This window comes from Miniopterus natalensis, chromosome 22, assembly GCF_054644295.1.
Source record: "Miniopterus natalensis isolate mMinNat1 chromosome 22, mMinNat1.hap1, whole genome shotgun sequence".
In the NCBI taxonomy this organism is placed as follows: Eukaryota; Metazoa; Chordata; class Mammalia; order Chiroptera; family Miniopteridae; genus Miniopterus; species Miniopterus natalensis.
In genome coordinates this window covers 2,507,392-2,526,355 of record NC_142102.1, presented here as the reverse complement: position 1 = coordinate 2,526,355, position 18,964 = coordinate 2,507,392, and the positions used below count along the sequence as shown (strand labels likewise).

The 18,964-nt window shown below is 55.4% G+C and overlaps 1 protein-coding gene across 3 annotated transcripts in view; it reads right to left on the bottom strand.

The window, feature by feature from the left end:
• PCSK6 (proprotein convertase subtilisin/kexin type 6) overlaps nucleotides 1-2,270 on the bottom strand; it is a 102,685-nt gene extending 100,415 nt beyond the window's left edge. For all 3 annotated transcript variants that reach the window (XR_015716360.1, XM_087829109.1, XM_087829110.1), the window contains exon 1: nucleotides 2,013-2,270. Coding sequence is in view for 2 of the 3 variants with exons in the window: in XM_087829109.1 (XP_087685235.1) it covers nucleotides 2,013-2,270 (258 nt within the window). In the remaining variant the exon portion in view is untranslated. The remainder of the gene's footprint in view (nucleotides 1-2,012) is intronic.
• Nucleotides 2,271-18,964: the final 16,694 nt, after the last annotated feature.

Below are 18,964 nucleotides of genomic sequence, written 5' to 3'. Positions count from 1 at the left end.
TTTACTCACCCATAAATCAAAGCTAAGAATATCTACGTCTCATTTATGAGTCACAAATTCTCCTGGCTGAAAAGGCAAGAGAGGTTTTTAAAGAGTTCTTATTGAGTAGGTAGAGGCTGGAACGCTCCGGGCCTTTTCCACATTAGAAGGGCTCTTGGGGGAGGGGGAAGAAAAGCTGGTTTTGGACTAAAGAGCAGTAGGCTCTCCCTGAGTAATCACTCACACACTCACACTCACACACACTCACACACTCACACAGTCACACACTCTCACACACACACGCGCGCACGCCACTGAGACTGCGTGGATCCCCCATCAACTAATCCCTCAGCCTGTGAATGTCTCCACAGGGTCACCCGGCGCCACGCTTGCCAAGCTGAATGACCAGGCTGTGTGCAGTCTGCTGTACAGAGCTGGGGGACCCTAAGAGACCCCCCAGAATGTCCCAGGTGGAGGGGTGCAGACCCAGCTCAGGGAGTCTGACAGGGCTTGTTCCAAAGGCGCAGCATTTTTGGTTCATTCTGTGGACAGGACTGTGTGTATGTGTGTGTGTGGGGGGGGGGGGGGTCGCTGTGCCTCTCTCTTGCAGCATCCAGAAGCTCACAGCTCAACTTCAGTTCCCCTCTGCTCGTTTGATTACAGGAGCCAGAAACCCAGGGCTTTGTAATTTACCCAGCAGTTTAAGTCCCTCTGAGCCGAAGACAAATTGGTGGGCCCCCTGGGCAGAGCAGCCAAGTGTGGCAACGGCCCGGGGCCCCAGCAAACGCGAGACGCAGTGGACGGGCGGGGAGCCCGAGGAACCCCGCCTTCCGTCCGGACCATCCACTGGGGAGATGCGGGAACTGCGCAGAGCAACGCAGCCAGTGCCACCAAAGGCAGGCTCCTCAACACAGGCTGTCTGAAGGGACCCCAGCGATCCAAACAGACACACAGACACTCAGGGGCCTCTTTCAGGCCCCTCTGACACGCCGTGCCAGGTATGGCTCCAACGACAGGAGCCACTTTTCGGGAAGGCCACACATCCGACAGGAGCAGCACTGGGACAGACAGACAGAGGGTGTAGAAGAAACGCCCTTTCGATCAGGGCCCCGCCACGTGTTGCCGGCCGCTGTCAAGATAATGACGAAACTGAATTTCACAGCGAGCACTCGGGGCTGGGTTCTGAGCTGTGCTTCGTCACCCCGCTGACGCCCCAGGTGCGCAGTCGGCAGGACATCTGTCACCTGCACCGGAGGTCCCCTGGGGGCCTGCACACTTGGCTGTGCCCCTCCCTCCATGGGGCCCAGCAGGTCCAGCCCCTGCCCCCGCCGCCACCACCCAGGGTTGGGCATGAAGAGGGGACCTGCCCTGGTGGTCCTTGGGGTCATGGGCCCTCATGCCCGCGTCTTGTCCTCTCTGCTGAGCCACAGCGCTAGTGGCGGCTGAGGCCTAGGAGGGAGGGCTCCTGGCCGCCCCCAGGTCATTCCCTGCTTGGGGCTTTGCTCGGGTCAGCACGGGGTCAGTCCCTGTCCCTGCCTACGAGCGGGAAGGGGCTTGCTAAGGTCACACACCTGGCGGGCGGACGCTGCCCCTGGAGCAGAAGCCTAGAAACAAAGCAAACTGCCCCCCCCCCCGCTGTACACTCCCCCCCAACACGCACCCCCCCACCTGCAGGCGCCCTCACGAGCCGCCAGAAAGCCGCCCGACAGCGGCTCCGGGCGGGCACCAGGAGGCCCTCCCGCCGGGCGCCGGGGCGCAGGGGTCCGGGGACTCCGGCCACGCTCCGCGCCTGTCGCCCAACCAGCGGCCGGCGCCCGTCGAGGGCAGAGGTCGCGCGGCCCAGGGCTGGGTGACCCGGGGGCAGCGCCCGGGGGCAGAGCCCCGCGGCCCGGCCGGGCAGGTGTCCGCGCGCGGCCCCGCGTGGGCGCCCGCCCCGCGCCCCGCGCCCCGCGCCGCCGGCGACTCCCCGCGGGCGCCCCGCCCCCCCGCCCGGGGGCCGGGAAAGTTCGGGGCGCGCGGCGCGGCGCACTCACCTGGCCCAAGTTGAGGTAGCCGTGCGCCGCGGCCACGCGGTCCGCCTCGGCCGCGCCGCCCAGCACTTGCACCGCCCAGTGGTTGGTGTAGACGGCGCGCGGCGGCGCGGAGCAGGCGGCGGGCAGCGCCAGCAGCAGCAGCCAGCGCCAGGCGCGCAGCGCCCGCGGCCGGGGCGCGGGCCGCGCGGGGCCCCCCGCGTCCTGGGCGGCGGCGCGGGGCGGCGGGGGCCCGGGCGCAGGCGGCGCGCGCGGAGGCATGGCAGCGGCGGCGGCCCGAGCGGCGAGTGCGCCGGGGGGCGGGGTGCCGCCTTTTAAAGCCGCCCCGCGCCGGGAAGCGCCGCCGCCGCGGGCGGGGGGGGGGGAGGCGGCCGCCGCGCGGAACCGCCCGCGCCCGCGCCCCGCAGCGCCCCGGGAACTTCCCGCCGCCTTCTGGGGCCCCCGGGCGCGGGCACAGCCGCGGGGCGGCCCGGAGGCGCCCAGGTGAGGCGGGTCCCGGCGGGGGGGGCCACCTGTTGGGCGGCGCTCTGGCGGCTCCTTCGCAGGTGGCCCTGCTCGTCCCAGCCTGAGACGTGGCCTCGCAGGGGTGCTGGGTTCGAGGGGAAAGAGGCCGCCAGGAAGGACGGGTCATGGCACTGCCCCCCCCACGGGACCCGCTGGAAGGGGCGCTCGAGTGGGGCAGAGACGTGTGACGCGCTGGCCGGGCTCCCGAGGGTCCGGGAGACACCTAGCGGCCCGGCGCGGCTCCAGCCACCCCGGAGGCGCCGCGGCTGTCCCCCAGCCGTCCCGGTAGCGCCCCACGCTCCCGGTGCAAGCGTGACACAACAGTACCAGCCCGGCGGGGCCGCTGGGAAGGTGACACGAGCTTTGGCATGTAATAAGCTGTTGAAAAATGTTTGTTTTCATGAGCGCAGGGCCTGGGACATGGTAGCTGTTCCCTGGTGGTGTAGAGACACTTAGAAGCTGCCACGAGCTGGGCTGGGCTGTGGGAAAGTGAGTGAGTCACCCGGCGGCTGCTGCCCGGAGCAGCCCAGAGCCCACATATGCGGGTCTGGTGCACCCCTGAAGGCCAGAAGTGCTCACAGGTGCACAGCAAGTGGTGAGGGGCGGGCTGGCTTCAGGACCCATCTCCATTCTCCCCCCCCCATCCTGGTCCCAACTGGCCCCATATGGAAAGTCCGCCTTTATCCTGATTCCCACAGGACAGCAGAAAATAGGCCCAGGAGGCCTTCAGGTGGGGAGGCGAGGGCTGACCTGAGGCTGTCCCCAGGAGCGCCCCCTTTTGTTTGGGGTGCTGTGTAGAACTCGCTGAGCTCAGTGGCTTGGCAGATGGACAGTGCCAAGGGATGGGCAAGGCCTGGGAGAGAGCAGGACCCATGGAGATGGCTCTCCCAGGTCGTCTCCAGCCTCCCTCTCAGGAGCCCTTGGGTTGTGTAACCCACATGATTCATTCTGCAGGCATGAGTCACCCCAATAGAGGTGGAAGAGAAGTGGGCGTGGCGGGAGGCCCTACACTTACCGTGGGAAAGTGAGGTGAGTCATCTTGAAGAAGGGACAGGGCTGAAAGCGATGGTGTGGCCACCATCTCCTACAGGGACAAGCCAAATCCCTGTGCACAAGGGCTCCTGAGGGAGGCTGGAGACGGCCTGGGAGCCAGCTTCCCGGGGCCCCTCTTGGGACCTGGGGTGGATTTCCCGACGTGCTTCCCTTTTCTGTACTAGATGCGCCTTCTCCCCCTTCCCTCCACTGGCGCAGTGGGGTCAGCTCCCCGGACAGACGCTCGAGGCCTGCCCCACGCTGCGGAATGCAGGCCCCGGTGGAAGCGGGGCTGCCCTGAAGGAGCCCACAGCACCCTGGCTGCCCACCGAGGACGGACACTGGACTGAGTCCGGGGGCTGGATTGGAGGTCTTGCTCTGTCCCTTATCAGCAATGCATCTGGGTGACACCTGTCACCGGTCTGGCCCATTGGCTGGACCATCTCTCAGCCCTGTCCCTTCTTCAAGTATGCGGCCATCTCCTAAGGTATGACAGAGCCGCCCCTGCCTCCCAGGAGGGTATCCCCCGAACAGCAGTGATTCCGGCCGGCAGATAGGGTTTCTCTGTAATAACTTAGTAGATGAAGGTTGAGCCCACTGACCTGAGAGGAGACTAACGTGAGTCTGTGTTTTGATTTGGAGGGATCTGAATTCATTTTATTCACGGATCTGGTCCTTTTGGGCTGCGCTTTCCATTTACCGGGGCAGTGCCTGGGCACTGTCTTGGCTTCCATGTTGCAAGGAGACCAGCTTCCCCAAATGAACATCCTGTATCAAATCACCTCCGGGGGTTCCTACTGATTTACACGGTGACAGGACGGGCCCAGTCACACAAGGACCAGCCCTTTGCATTGTGAGAGGACCTGTAGTAAGACCTGGCCCATCTTCCTGCAGGGAGGGGACTTATATTCCCTCAGCTCTGGCTCTCCAGGTGGCCCTGGGGGTGGGGGAGGTCAGGAGGCCTGGGGATGCTCAGGGCGTGGACCAGAAAGGTGAGAGGAGCCTGCTCGCACGTCAGAAGTTGTAGAAAACGCTAATACAGATCCGCGATATCTATACCAGCGTCTTTCCGGATCACGCACTGGGAAGATGCTACTGAATTGCGTGTTCTCGTGCCCGGAGCTGGTCCCTTTACAAGCAAGTACAGGATCGTGCAGCTGTGGCCAAGGGATGCCCAGTACTGCCAGGTCCGCTGGACAGCAGAGGACTTCGCACAGCCCCTCGGGGTGTGTTGAGACAGAACTTGATCCAGAAATTGCCTCCACTTAGACACTTCACTGAAAAGTTGCATTTGGGGAGACGTGCTAGGTTCAGTGGCCGGGCGTATCCCTCACAGGATGTCTGCCGGCACCACCTCTGGGATGCGGGGAGAGCAGGCGCTAGCCCAGCTTCTCCACTGCCCCTGAGCAACCTCAGGCTAGTTGCTCCCAGGCCCTCTGCTGGAAAGGGCAGTGACAGGGCTGTCCCCGTGCAGGAGCTGCTGCAGGAGAGGCCCCTTGAACAGCACAGCACCTGGCACAGAGTGAGTGCCCGACAGTGGTGACAATGTGACCCCTGCTGCCTCGGGACCCGGGGAGCCCTCCAGCGGGAGGCATGGGCGAGGCTGCACATTCTGCTCCTTACACATTTTTTCACATTTTTTAGTATGTATTTTTTTCACTGATTTTAGAGAGAGAGGAAGGGGGAAGGAGAGAGAAAGAAACATCTATGCGAGAGGATCGTCATCGATCTGCTGCTTCCTGCCCAACCCTACTGGGGATCAAGCCCGAGTGCCCTGACTGGGAATTAAACTGGCGACCTCTTGGCCACCGAGCCACTCAACCACCGAGCCACACCGGCTGGGCTTTTTTCACATTTTAACATCCCTGAAATCACTGGTCTGGACAGAAATTGAATTCCAGGGAGGGTGTGTGTTTCTGCCAGTGATCTGGGGGCCAGCTCCTGAGATCGCTCAGGAGCCACTGGGAGTGTGATCTCAGACTGGGCACCCATTTATGGTTCAAATACCCAGCACAGGGTAGTCTACCCCTCCCACCTGGGCAAGGTAGAGACCGAGGGTTCCCCGCTGTCCCTCTGTGTGGCGGTTTATTTCTCACAGCTTCCTCCACTGACGGCAGAGCCCGTCACTGGTGCAGCTTTGTGGAGGGGTCCCCCGTGAGCTTCCCAAATTGGACATTTTCCCTTCTCAGTAATATACATAAAATACTGACGCAGCCTCCAATGAGGGGTGTCCCTGAGATTCGATGCCATATGGTGTTCATGCCTTCAAGACACATTGCAGCAAAGATGCCCGTTTCACTCCCTCAAATGCATCCGACCTTTTTCCTCGTAGCACCTATTACCACCCTACAGCAAAGGAACAGAGAGTGCGATGTTTTTAATGCAAATCCGTGTGCATCCTTCGGCAGGGGACCTGAGATGAGGGAGGGCCCTCCACCAGTTCCAGAGAAACCTTTCCCTGGGCCAGGGGTTCTACACACCAGGGGTCCCCCACTGGCTCCATGTCTCTGCCTTTCAGGCTTTTCTCTTTTTCTTTCACCCTCAATCCCACCCATAGTGGCTCCCCTCTGGGCCCTGCCTTCCACTTTGTATTAATGCCCATGCATCTTGCCTCCTCCTTGTGGGCTCTGATTCATATGGGCCCTACCCCTTTCTGGGGGATGTCTGGCCATCTGGGGTGGGGAGGGCATGGAGCAGCTCAAAGCCCTCTCCACGTCCACCCACTCTTTGCCTCTCTGATTAGACTCTCCCTTTCTATCTGGATCCTCATTGTCTTAAGAAAGAGCCTTGTCAAAACTGCTTCTCCTGCTAAACAGTTATCCTGGATCTAGCAATTATGTATCTCAGTGTTCCTTTCACAGACTCCCACATGGAAACTTAGTGTCAAACAAGGAATTTCAGAGCAAAAAAGCCGAAACTCCCTGAGATGCCCTTGCCAACTAAGAGTGAGAACTTAGCAATTCAGCCAATTTCCCTTTTTGCCTTGGCTGCCAGGAGGCCCAGGGCCCCATGAGATAGGAAATCACAACTGTCTATTTCCTCCCTGCGGCGGCAGTTAGGATACCTTTGGTTACAAGTACTAGAGTCCCCAACTCGAAGGAACACAAACAGTAACAGAGGCCATTATTTCACAAACAGAAATTTGGTGATAGGCGGGTCCAGGGTTCTTAATTCAGTGATACGAGGGCTCAAGATAGCTTTTTATACTTTGCCTGGCCTTTTCCTCATGTGCCTAGATACCTGCCACAGATTGGAGCACCTTAAATAGCCTGCGAGGAAGCCTCCACTGACCAGAACTGGGTCACAGGCCCAGCCCTCTGCTAAGTCATCACTGACCACATCGATGCGGTGACCCAGGTAGGTTTCTATCAGTCATGGCTTTTCTCCTGGGGAAACGTTCCCTGAGCACATTGCTGCCCCAAATTCTGCAAAACTGGAGTTTTGTTAGCAAGAGGCAGCTCCAGGGGGGCCCTCGGAGGGTCTGCATCCCTTCAGGGAGATTCTGCCAGGCGCAGGGCAGACTGCGAATGAATATTTATTGAAAGGAAGGAGGGAAGGAAGAAAGGGAGGGAGGAGGGGAGCAGGAGGGAGGCTCAAACGTTTTGAATGTCTATAAGTTAACACAGTCAGCCTTAGGCTGCTGTGACTCGGACCCCCACCCGCACCCCAAGGTCACACTGCACTTTCCCAAGTCCCACAGCAGGCTGCACGTCTTACTCCCCAGGGCAGACACCACAGAGTCCAGGGCGAGGCTCAGGCTCATTGCCTAAGTGTCTTCCCGAGTGACAGTGAATTAGGAACCCGGCTCCCTCACAGTCAAGGCAGATGGAGGGACACGGGAGGCAGGGTCCGGGAGCGTTGCAGTCACAAGGCGGAGAGAAGAGCCAGAAAATGGTCCTTTCTAAGAATTGCTTTGGAAACCGGCGCGTGTAGAAATGGATAATGTTCTGGAAAGTGCTTCTGCGGGGGGGAGGCATCTGAGATGGGGCTCGAATGAGGTGGGACGCTGTAGGTGGGGGCGCCCAGCCCCTACCCGGGCCCACCCTCCCGGCCCTGCGCTGGTCCCCACCCCACCTCAGTCACTCAGGAGAGTCCCTGCCCACTGCCGGAGCATCTCTGTACCCTTACAAACACCGTTCCAAGCAGCTGGAAAAAACTCTCTCGCCAGCCCCTCTCCCATGTCTCTTCTTCCCCTTACAGCCAAACAAAACCCTCAAAAACTTTCATGTCTCCAAGCACTTTCAATTTCTCTCCCGCTCTCTCTTAATCCCACTTCAATCAGACCACCTCCGACTACTCACCCCATGGCTCTCGTCACCGTCACCAGCAGCCCTGAGGTGCTAAATCCAGTGGTCAGTCCTTGTCTTAGGAGCCCCTCCGGAGGCATCTGACACGCCTGAGAAGCCCTGTCCTTGAAGCAGGTCCCCTCGGCCTCCAGGACACACACACACACACACACACACACACACACACATGCACGCACACACGCACACTGTCCTGGTGTCCTAGTTGTCCTACGAACCCTGAGAAGTGAGGATATTTTTTCTATAGATTTTTAGAGTGAGTGGGAGGGATGGGCAGGGAGAGAGAAATATCCATGTGAGAGACACACATCAATTGTTGCCTCCTGCATGTGCCCTGACCAGGGCCAGGGATCAAACCTGCAACCCAGGTATGTGCCCCTGGCTGGGGATCGAACTCACAACCCTCCGGTGCACAGGCTCTAACCACTGAGCAACTCTGGCCAGCGCTGTCCTTGCCCACTTGAGTCAACACAGAGCATCCTCGTGTGAAAACAGCTCGGGGCGCCCCTCAGCTCAGGATTCTCCCACAGCTCCCAGCCTCCGCACAGCAAAACCCCAAGTCCTTACAAGGCCCCGAGCATCCCAGTGATCTACCCCCACCCCACTATACAGTCAGGTCTCTCCAAAGAGTGGGGAGCGGGGGGGTCAGGCTTCCTGGAGGAAGCGACTCTCAGGCTGACCCTAAGGAAATAGTCAGGAAGTACCGAGTCAGGTCTCGGTGGGAAAACAGAAAGCACACCCAGTGTTTACAGAAGAGGGAGTTGGTGACACAGGCGACTGAGGAGCTGAGATGGGAGGTGTAGGAACAACCGGAGCCTAGCACAGCCTCCCCATCTCTAGACAGGTTACCCAGGCGTCACCTGGCTCCTGACAGAGTGCCCAGCAGGGGACTGGCATGTGCAAAGGCCCTGAGGCAGGAGGAAGGTGTGTGGTGGAAGAGCTGCAGGAGAGGCACAGGGGCAGGGGCACTAACAGCGACAGGAGGGTGGCATGGGAGGGGGCAGGAGGGACAGGCAGAGGCCCGGCTGTGGCAGCTTCGTCAGTCTTGGCAGGAGTTTGGACTTGATCCCAAGAGGAGTGGGAGGCAGAGGAGGGGAACGCCCGCTGTTCCAACCAGCCTGGCCTCAGTGGCCCTCAAACCTGTACCTGCCACCTTCCTCTGTCTTCGGGAGGCCACACCTTGGCTCCACATCCTCAGCCCTTTACTCAATATCAGTCTCTCGCGTCACACCCCAGGTGACCTACACGGGCTCCCTCCCTGACCCGGCGTCCCCTCCCCATCACCATGGCTCCGTCCCAGCCGAGCAGCTCCCCACATGGTCTGCCTGGCTCCAGCCCACTGGCCCTCATCCTGTCCTGAGTCTTGTTCCCGAGGACTCTGTGAACCCACTTGCACCACCCCGAGTCTTTGCCGCCAACAGGGCGGAGACCAAGCTCGGGCACAGCCGTTGCGGTCCCCAGCAAGCCGGGCCGTCTTTCCTGCTCGTCCTGCCCGCCCTGGGGCCATGTGCTGCTCCCGGGTGGACTGGCCATTCCTGCCCGGGCAGCTCGGCCTTCCCCTGTCCTCCCCGCCTTGCCTTCCTCCGCTCTTCTCCCGCACGCTCAGCTCATCCTGCGGGACCACGCCCCAGGCCGCCTCCTCCGTGAAGCCTTCCTTATTCCCAAGCCCCTTCCACACCTCAGCCCTCCCTCTCCGCCCCGGGCAGAACCACTCACCCTGGCCTTACTACCCTGTGCTTCATGGGGTCTCTCCCGCCCAGCACAGTGGCCACCTAGGGCTGGGGTCTCACCCGCTGCTCTCAGGGGGCTCCCTGGGCCCCCTTCCCTCACTGGTAAGACAAAGCCTCAGACCCGGTGGTCTTGCCCTCCCCGTTTCAACAAGCTAGAGCTTCTGATCTAGAATCTTCCACAACCTTGGGGCAGGGATTGGCTAGTTGATGTGGGCAGCCGGGACTATGAAGGGAACCCAATCAGTTAAAAAAAAATCCATTAGAGGCCCAGCCGGTGTGTCTCAGTGGTCGAGTGTTGACCCATGAACCAAGAGGTGGTTTGATTCCCAATGGGGCACATGTCTGGGCTTCTGGCTGGATCCCCAGCAGGGGGTGTGCAGGGGAGGGCCTTCCCACGTCTCTCTCTCATCAATGTTTCTCTCTCTCTCTCTCCCTCTCTGTCAATAAAGACATTTTTAAAAAATCCATCAGAGCCTTAGTTGTTGTTTTTTTAAATAAATGTGGGGGCAGCTATAATCCCAAATATCACCCTTTCTAGGTTATCCTTCCCTCACTATTAGGGGACAAGGGTTTTCCTAAAAGAGTCAAGAACAGACCTGATTGTAGGTTTCCTGCAGCCGGGAGCAGACCCAGGGCCAAGGGAGTAAGGCCTGGGTCTCAGTTTATGCTGAGCTGGGGCCAAAAGGGCTTAATGACAGTCACTGCATCACATGAAACAAGAGCCCAGTAGATGAGAGAAGGCTGGTGACCCTAAGGTCCCAAGAAGCCGGACAGTAAGGCATTCGAGTCCCTTGCAGGATCGCCTCCGCTTGGGCCTCTGCAGCCCGGGCTCCGAGGCAGGTGGGGCCATGTGAGGGGTGTGGGCTCTGGGCTGCGTGGAATCCAGCCCAGCCCCTGCCAGCTGTCACTTACTGCCCTGTGCCTCAGTTTCCCCTGCCTTGGATGAGACTTCAGATGCAGCATCTTGAGGAGTGTGAGTGACTCACCCAGACAGGACAAGGGTGGTGCCTGCAGCTAGCAGGCTGCCAGCAGACCTCCCGAGACGGCCGCGAGTGTCCGTGGTTTGGCGGGTGCTGGCAGGGGTTGTGGCGACAGCTGAGCTTGGGCGGTGGGGCGCCATGCTGAGCCAGTTACACTGAGACGTCCCTGAAACCTAAACGGTTCCCATGATCTCGCCTGGATCTACGTGGTGGATTTAGGGCTTCCAAAAATCCACTCGATGCTTTTTATATAGTCCTCACTATTCACAGTCTAAACGCCCCCAAATCTGAAATGACAGTCCCTGCAGCCAAAACCATCCCTGCTGTTTGCTCTCCACCCAAACTCACCAGCAGCAGAGAAAGGGCTGCGAGACCTGGGGCCCCCCACAAGCCCCCCACTCTTTTCCCTCTGAGAATGGGACCCAGAATTCCTCAGCCCTTTGTAGGCTCTGCCACGTGGGAGCCTCAGGGCTGCCGCCATCGGGTCCAGTTCCCCCCACGGTCGGAACTCCAGCGAGGCTGGCAATTTCTGCCATTCGATACCGTCATTTGTAAAAGGTTGAAAATTTGGTAACGGAACATTTCTGCGGCTCAAACGATTTTGTGTCTGGCTCTCTTCGTGTGCGCTGGGGCCAGATCCCTTATTCTTTGGCTTTTCTCTTCGGAGCCCTTTCTCCCCCCATCCTGTAAAATTGATCTTTCATTAGAAAACGGCCGGATAAAGCATCGTGCTCCCTCCTGAGCACACGGGGCACGGGGGGGGTCAGCGTCATTAGGAAGAAAACCTACTACAGTCCTCCCCCGGGGAACCGTCTCACTCACGGCAAAGGAGCTGCGCCTCGCCTCTCGGGCGGAAGCTCAGGGACAACTTGCCGCAGCACACAGCAGAGCCCCGAGACAGCATGTCGGGAAGCGATGCTCGGGCCCTGGGGCGGCAGGAAATGGTCCAAAAGGAGTGGGATGTTCAGGCAGAGATAGGAGAGTCAGCATAAGCCCGTGGTCAGAGCACAGAGTCTTGAACTGACCAGCTGGGTTCTCATTCCAGCTCTGCCACTTCCTAGCTGTGTGATCTCAGGCAAGTCAGTTGACCTCTCTGGGCCTCGGTTTTCCCAACTAAGCATAAAATGAGCATAACATTGGTGCTCGTTTTACATGAGTTGTGTAAATAAGTGCTCTGACTTGTGCCCTGCGCTTAGTATTATGCAAAGGCTATTATTATGAGGCCAGGAGTTTAGCGATATCTGATTGTTACTTAGAGATACAGATGGTGCTAGAAGTGCCTCTGTGCCTCTGGCCCTTGGGGTCAGCCTGCATCTCCACTAAAAGAGACCCTCCACATTCCAGGCCTAGATATGTGCCTGATAAGGAGGAGGGAATGAGGGGAGGGAGAGGGGGGAGGGGGGAGGGGCTGAGAAAGAAAATCACACGTTGACTGAGGCCTCTGTATGGCTTTCATGTACACGTGTGTCATTGTGGTAAGTTTGTGCTGTGACAGATGATGACTAGAATTAGTGGGGTGAACACACGGTAAGGTATAAAAATGTCAAATCACTATATTGTACACCTGAAACCAATATAACTAATATAAGACTGTATCCCAGTTATACTTAAATAAAATAAAGGAAACAAACTATGCCGTGTAGAGGTTCTCGTTTCTCCTGTTTTACAGATGAAAGAGACAAGGCGCAGAGGGAGGAAGGGCCTTGCCTAAGGCCTCTGGCCCCCTTGAGGTGGAATGAAGGTCCTAGTAGGGGCCGACTGGGTGTCGTGAAGACAAAAGGCAGAGGGAGGAAGCTGAGAAATGCCCGCAGGTCCCTGGCTCTTCCTGCCCAACAGTGAGGGAGATCCTTGGATGACAAGGCAGGACAGGCCTTGAGGTGAGGGGAGGTAGGACTCTCTGGCTGGTCTATTCACGAGGGTCAGAAGTAACAGGGGTCAGGCCTGGGGGAGCTGCTGGTCATCAGTGACCACAGCTGTCTATGCTCCTGGGCACTGCTCTCTGGGGGATCAGCAGGCCTCACTGTCGCCCCCTAGAGGACAGCAATTCCCTTATTCCCTTCTTCCGGAAGCCGCAAGGAGCCACATTTCATTGTCTGTGAGGCAAGGGGCAAATGTCTTCATAGATGGTTGAAGGGTTAGTTGGTAGGGTTGCCAGATAAATACTAGAAGCCCAGTTAAATGTGAATTTCTGATAAATAATGGGGCAAAAATTCAGTATAAGTATATCCCACACAATAGTTAGGATATACTTATACTAATAACATGATTGGTTACTTATCTGAAACTCAAACTTACCTGGCTGTTCTGTATTTTGTGTCTTTAAAAAAAATTGATTTTTTTTAGAGAGAGAGGAAGCGGTAGAGAAAGAGAGACAGGGATTTGTTGTTCCACCCATCTATGCATTCATTGGTTGCTTCTTATATGTGCCCTGACCAGGGATGGAACCTACAACCTCAGCGTATCGGGTCGACGCTCTAACCAACTGAGTGACCCGGCCAGGGCATGTCCTGTATTTTTATTTGCTAAATCTGGAAACCCCAGAAGGGGGTCAAATACTCAAGCTGGAATTGGGGAGGGCAATGGATCATTAATAATTGTAAAAAGAAGCCCCAGGCTAAGGTTTTGGTTTAATAGTTCAGAACACTTTTTTTTTTTTTAATGCTCACCTGAGGATATTTTTTCCATTGCTTTTCAGAGAGAGTGGAAAGGAGAGAGAGAGAGAGAGAGACATTGATGTGAGAGAGACACATGGATCGGTTGCCTCCTGCATGTGGTCCGACTGGGGCTGGGGATTGAGCCTGCAACTGAGGTACGTGCCCTTGGCCAGAATCGAACTCAGGACCCTTCAGTCCGCAGGCCGATGCTCTAACCACTGAGCCAAACTGGCCAGGGCTCTTCAGAGCACTTTCTGATGGGGCGGGAATCAAACTCTCAAAAGTGTCCTGCTTCCACCCTTTGATGCCTCCCTGCCTAAGGACAAGTCACTCTGTCTGTGGAGGGTCTAGAAGCATCTTTCTGGCCCCAGTGTCTGTTTAAAGTCGAGCCAGTGGCACTTGGAAATCGAATTATACTTTCTTTAAAAAAAAGGAAGAGACAAAGTCTCTCTGGGGCAGCATTTGGATGCTGTGAGCTCCACCATCAAATATGAATATTCTCTTAAAGACAGAAATGATGGTGCAGTTAGAGAGGAGCGTGTTAGGCCCTCACTGGTGGTAAGACAATTTATTACTGTCGACAAAGAGGCAAGTCTGAGACGTGCAGGGAGCTGGCTCCGCGGGCTTGAATGATGCACCACTCTCCCGGGAGGGGGTGAGGCTTGTCAGTCGCCGCGCTCCCCCTGTGCCAGGCCTCGGGCAGGGTCCCGAGTCATGCGCCCGCAGCCCGAGGGTGCTGCCCCACTCCACGTCTCGGGGCTCACCCCCCACCCACGCACGCATGCTTGCACCAGCTCTAATCACATCTCGGCACACATGTCCCTTCTGACACATGTCCTTTCTGACATGAGAAAAACACTAGTAACATGATTGGTTACTTTTCTGCAATTCACACTTCCCTGGCTGTCTTGTATTTTACTATTATTATTACTATAATTATTATTATTTTTAATCTTCACCCAAGGAAATATTTTCCATTGCTTTCCAGAGAGAGTGGGAAAGAGAGAGAGAAACATCGATGCGAGAGAGAGAGAGAGAGAGAGACATCGATGTGAGAGACGCATTGATTGATTGTCTCCCGCCCGCACCCTGACCAGGGCCAGGGATCGAGCCTGCAACTGAGCTATGTGCCCTTGGCCGGAATTGAACCCAGTGCTCTTCAGTCCACAGGCTGATGCTCTAACCACTGAGCAAACCCGGCCAGGGCTGTCCTGTATTTTGATTTGCTAAATCTGGAAACCCTAGATGGGTCAAATGCTCGAGCTGGAATTGGGGAGGTCAATGGATTGCTAATATTTTAAAAAGAAATGGCAGGGGCCGCCCCCACCAATGTTTTTCTGATGGTCAGCAAGACATATGCCCCTTATATGTAACCCAAAGTGAATTCCCATCGGTAGCCCTCCCCCCGTGAGAAGTAGATGCACGTGAACTCTGCCAGTGTTGTGTGCACGGCACAGGTAAGAACAGAAAGGGGTTTTCTGCTCTGCGGTGCCCACGGCGAGATACACTCGGCGTGCGGGAAGCGAATCGATTCGTGGGGCAGCTCAGACACCAGGCAGGAGGCCTTGGGGACACACGCTGCCCTTTGCAAAGGGGAGCCCAGCACAGCGGAGAAAACATCGGCGCTGCCTTCCAGCTCCAAGTACCACCTTGTGCAGGTAAAGGGGGAAAGGGCTGGGTGCAGGGCTGTTAGCTGTGTGTTAACGAGCCCTTCTGGGGCCTGTAGAATAGTAGCAATGCTCAGACCATCGCGACAAGGTCGTGAGCAGTCCCAGGGCTGTCTGAGTCACCGTGAATGGACAGAGCGAGAGAGTATTTTATCTAACTGCCTCCTAATTGCTCAACCACATCTGCCATACACAGGTTTGGACCAATCTACACTTTGTCGAGTTAACAGAGAGCTGGCTGTTCCTGCCACCTCTGGATCCAGAATTCTTCCTCTTCTGTGTTATTTTGTGCTTTGGCCCAGAGAAAAATCATGGATCGAGGCAGAGAAGCGGGTAACAGGCTGTTCCCAAATGAGCACGTTAAAAGGCAAAGAGCTATCGAAATATCACAAACTTTTTTTTTTTAATACATCGTTATTGATGTCAGAGAGAGGAAGGGAGAGGGAGAGAGAGAAACATCCATGATGAGAGAGTCACTGATCGGCTGCCTCCTGTACGCGCCCCCCTTCCGGGGATCCAGCCTGCAATCCAGGCCTTGCCCTGACCGGGAATTAAACTGGAGATCTCCTGGATCACAGGTTGATGCTCAACCGCTGAGCCACGCTGGCTGGGCCATATCACAAACTTTTGCTACCAGCCGAGCATGTCTGCGGTGACATTCTTCTCTCCTCAGCTCCATCTGGCAAGGGGACCTCCCTGCCGACAGACCCGGGGACGTGGGCCACGCTGTGCCAGGTGGATCATTCCCAGCGTCCGAGGAGCAGTCCGGATGTGTCATGTCAGCGGGTGACAGGGCACCTGTTAGATGGAGCATGGACAGCCCATCCTGGCCCCAGTGAGTGTCACACAGGCACGATTCTGCTCTTATGTCCCCGGCGTGCTGTGCCTGGAGGTGGTGCGGCCTCTCATTTTGAAGGACGCGGCCGAGCACCTTGACCTCCGTGCAAATGTGCTTCCCTTGGAGCTTTTCCCACAGATGCTGGGCGAAGGGTGTAACCCACAGCCCCAGAGGGACAGCTAACCAAGTGCTCATTAAAACTAAGAAAAATGCAATCACAGTGAAATTCCAAGTGTCAGTGGAGAAGACGATGAAACTGAAAACAGCCTGAAGGAGTTGGTGAGATGACCTGAATTTCTGGCCAGGTGAGAATCTTTTCCATGTGAAATATGCAAGTGATCTGCGGGGTTCTGCCATCACCCTGGCCACCAGACTTGATTTAAAGGTCAGAGCCTGGCCAGTGTTGCTCAGTGGTTAGACTTCCATCAGCCTGCGCACAAAAGGGCCACGGGTTCGATTCCTGGTCAAGGGCATGTACCTGGGCTGCAGGTTCGATCCCAGCCCCTGGTCAGGGCACGTGCAGGAGGCAACCAATTGATGTGTCTCTCTCACATCGATGTCTGTGTGTGTCTCTCTCTCCCTCCCCCTCCTTCCCTTCCACTCTCTCTAAAAAGCAATGGAAAAATTACCCTCGAGTGAGGATTAAAAAAATAATAAAAAATAAAGGTCAGAGCATTCACTGATGCTAAAACGTGCAGGTCCCCAGGCCGCCTACGGCATCCTTGGGCAACCTGGCGATTAGGGTGGCAGGTGTGAACACAGGGATTTAGATCGCTCCAGGGCCTGTGCCCACACACCTACTCTTTCAGAGCCCATGGGACACCATGCCCGTGACCTGGGCTGTCAGACGTGGTCCCTGGAAGGTTCTGCTGGGCACGTAAGAAATCATGCAGAATGGGGACCTCCTCCCACAGCTAGAGGGGAGGGAGAACTTGGAGAACAGGGACCCATTTGCACCTGCCAGGTGGAAAGTCAACTGACCAGCTCAACGGGGGTCTGTCTGTGGGGACCCAGAGGTGACTAGATGTGAACAGGAACCAAAAAGGGTCTCCAAGTCCCCAGAGCTAAACTCCTTATGTGACTCTCTCATAAGACCAGCACCTGGGCCTCCCGCTGCGGCCAGAGGTCACTATAGAATTAAATCTGAATGGAGGGTCCCCACTGGCAGCTGGCTTTGTCACTAAAGGTCCTAATAATGGACTTTCACTGACACTTAAGCCTTTTTTAGGGCGTCTGAATCACACTGTGCAAAAATAACTTGGCTGTTTTGATTCATAACTCACTGTTTTTCTAGTAATCCCCAGGCACACACGCGAGCCAAACAATACCTCACGTCCACTGGAAGCTTATCCTGAATATCGGGGTCGGAAATACCAGTGAGGAAGGGCCCCTCGCTGCTGACTCACCCGCACCGCTGGCAAGGCCACCATCCTGGAGCCGATGACAAGCGCAGGACAGATGCTGAATACCCTTGTGCCCCGGCGGTCCACGAATTTTCCCCATCAACATGTTTTCACATCCAGTTCTCAGGACCTGGATGTCATCGCAGTTCAGTGCAGCTGACTTATTTAAAGCATTTCCGATGCTGTTCGGGGGATGCACGGGGGAAGGCAGGCAATGAAAAGAAGTCGCCCGCTCCGTCCCCTTGCCCACCACAGGCCCAGACGCCACCGCCTCTGACCATTTCTGCATCTCTCTCCTCTGGTGGTCACAGCCGGACCCTAAATGGCATCATCATGTCTCTGTCTTGATCCTGAACTTGGGCAGGGCCTATGGGCTCCTCGCTGTGAAATGCAAAGCTTTAGCCAACTCACACTGCACCCTCCCCTAAGTTCTGAGTTATTTTTAGTTTTTCTGTGGGTTACCTTCAGAACCTTCAATCTCACACCTAAATCTCATCTCTTGATCTACAATTTCCAGACAACACATCAATTTCTGTAAACTGTACCTTGATACCTTTTACACTGTCAGGGTTGGTAATTTTATATGCACAGTTCTTTCATATTCTGTCCACGGGTAGATTTTAAAAACCAGTAAGCACAGTTTATTTACTATGACTTTGCAAACAGCGATCCTGCAAAGTCAATCAGTGTGTTAGGATTTTATCTCCTTCTCAGTGGGTCCAGTGTCATTAACTACAAGCCACATGAAGGGTCCCTGGATAGGTTCATGTCACATTTTCGTTTCCTTCGTATTTTGACACAGACGTGAGTTTCTGACCTAGCTTTTTGTTTTCCTTGGGATTTTTAATTGCATTACTTTTTCTGTGTTAATAAGAGAAATGTGCCTTTGCAAGATCTTCATAATCACCAAACCTCTTAATCATACTATTTCTTGAAGCCTTTTGCTGGGATATATCCCACGGTAACAGAAAAAGTGCTTTGGAGATAAATTTTCTGAATATTTACAAGCGTGAAACTTTATTTTGCTCACGTCCATAGTAGTTCTTTGGGTACAGAACGTTGGGTTTTAAATGACATTTCCCAGGTTTTTTCCTTCTGGCACCCAATGTTCCTAATAAGCTGTCTGAGGCCAGTATTATTTTTGCTCTTTTAAGGGGAACATTTTCATTTCTCCTGGAAGCTCTATATGTGGATGGTCTGAAATATCTTGAGTCTCTATCAACACACGAGCCTTTTATTCTTTGTCCTACTTGGAACTTGGTCTTTTACTCTGGACATAACTAGTTTTCTTTGGTTCTGGGAAGCTTTCTTCTATTGTGCCTTTATTTTTTAAATTTTGATCAAAGTTGTACATTTACATGGTTGAAAAAATTAAATAGTCTTAAAATGAAGTTAGCAGCCTCCTTCCCACTTCCTAGGAGTCACTGCTTTCAGTGCTTTTAGTCTTCTGGTATTTGCCTCTATATTTCTACGTAGCATGCTTAAATTCCTATTTATTGATTTTTTGTTGTTGTTGTTTTAAATATATTTACTTCAGGCAGTGGACAATAAGGTTTTAGCTCTCTTACTCCACTCCCCACACCCTTAAATATATTTATTTCCCTTCCCAGGCTTCTAAAAGACTGGTATCATAATTTTTGGACAAATCGATATTTAGCATTTATACTATTATGACTATGTTAATGTTATTTGAGACTGTGGCCATGTAGCAGATTACGATTCCCTTTCCTTTCTCACACAATTGTGTGTTTTCACTGGAGTCGATGTGGTTTTTTTCCATTTGTTAGTTTTCTTTTTTGTATTTTTTACTGACTGATCTTAGAGAGAGGAAGGGAGAGAGCTA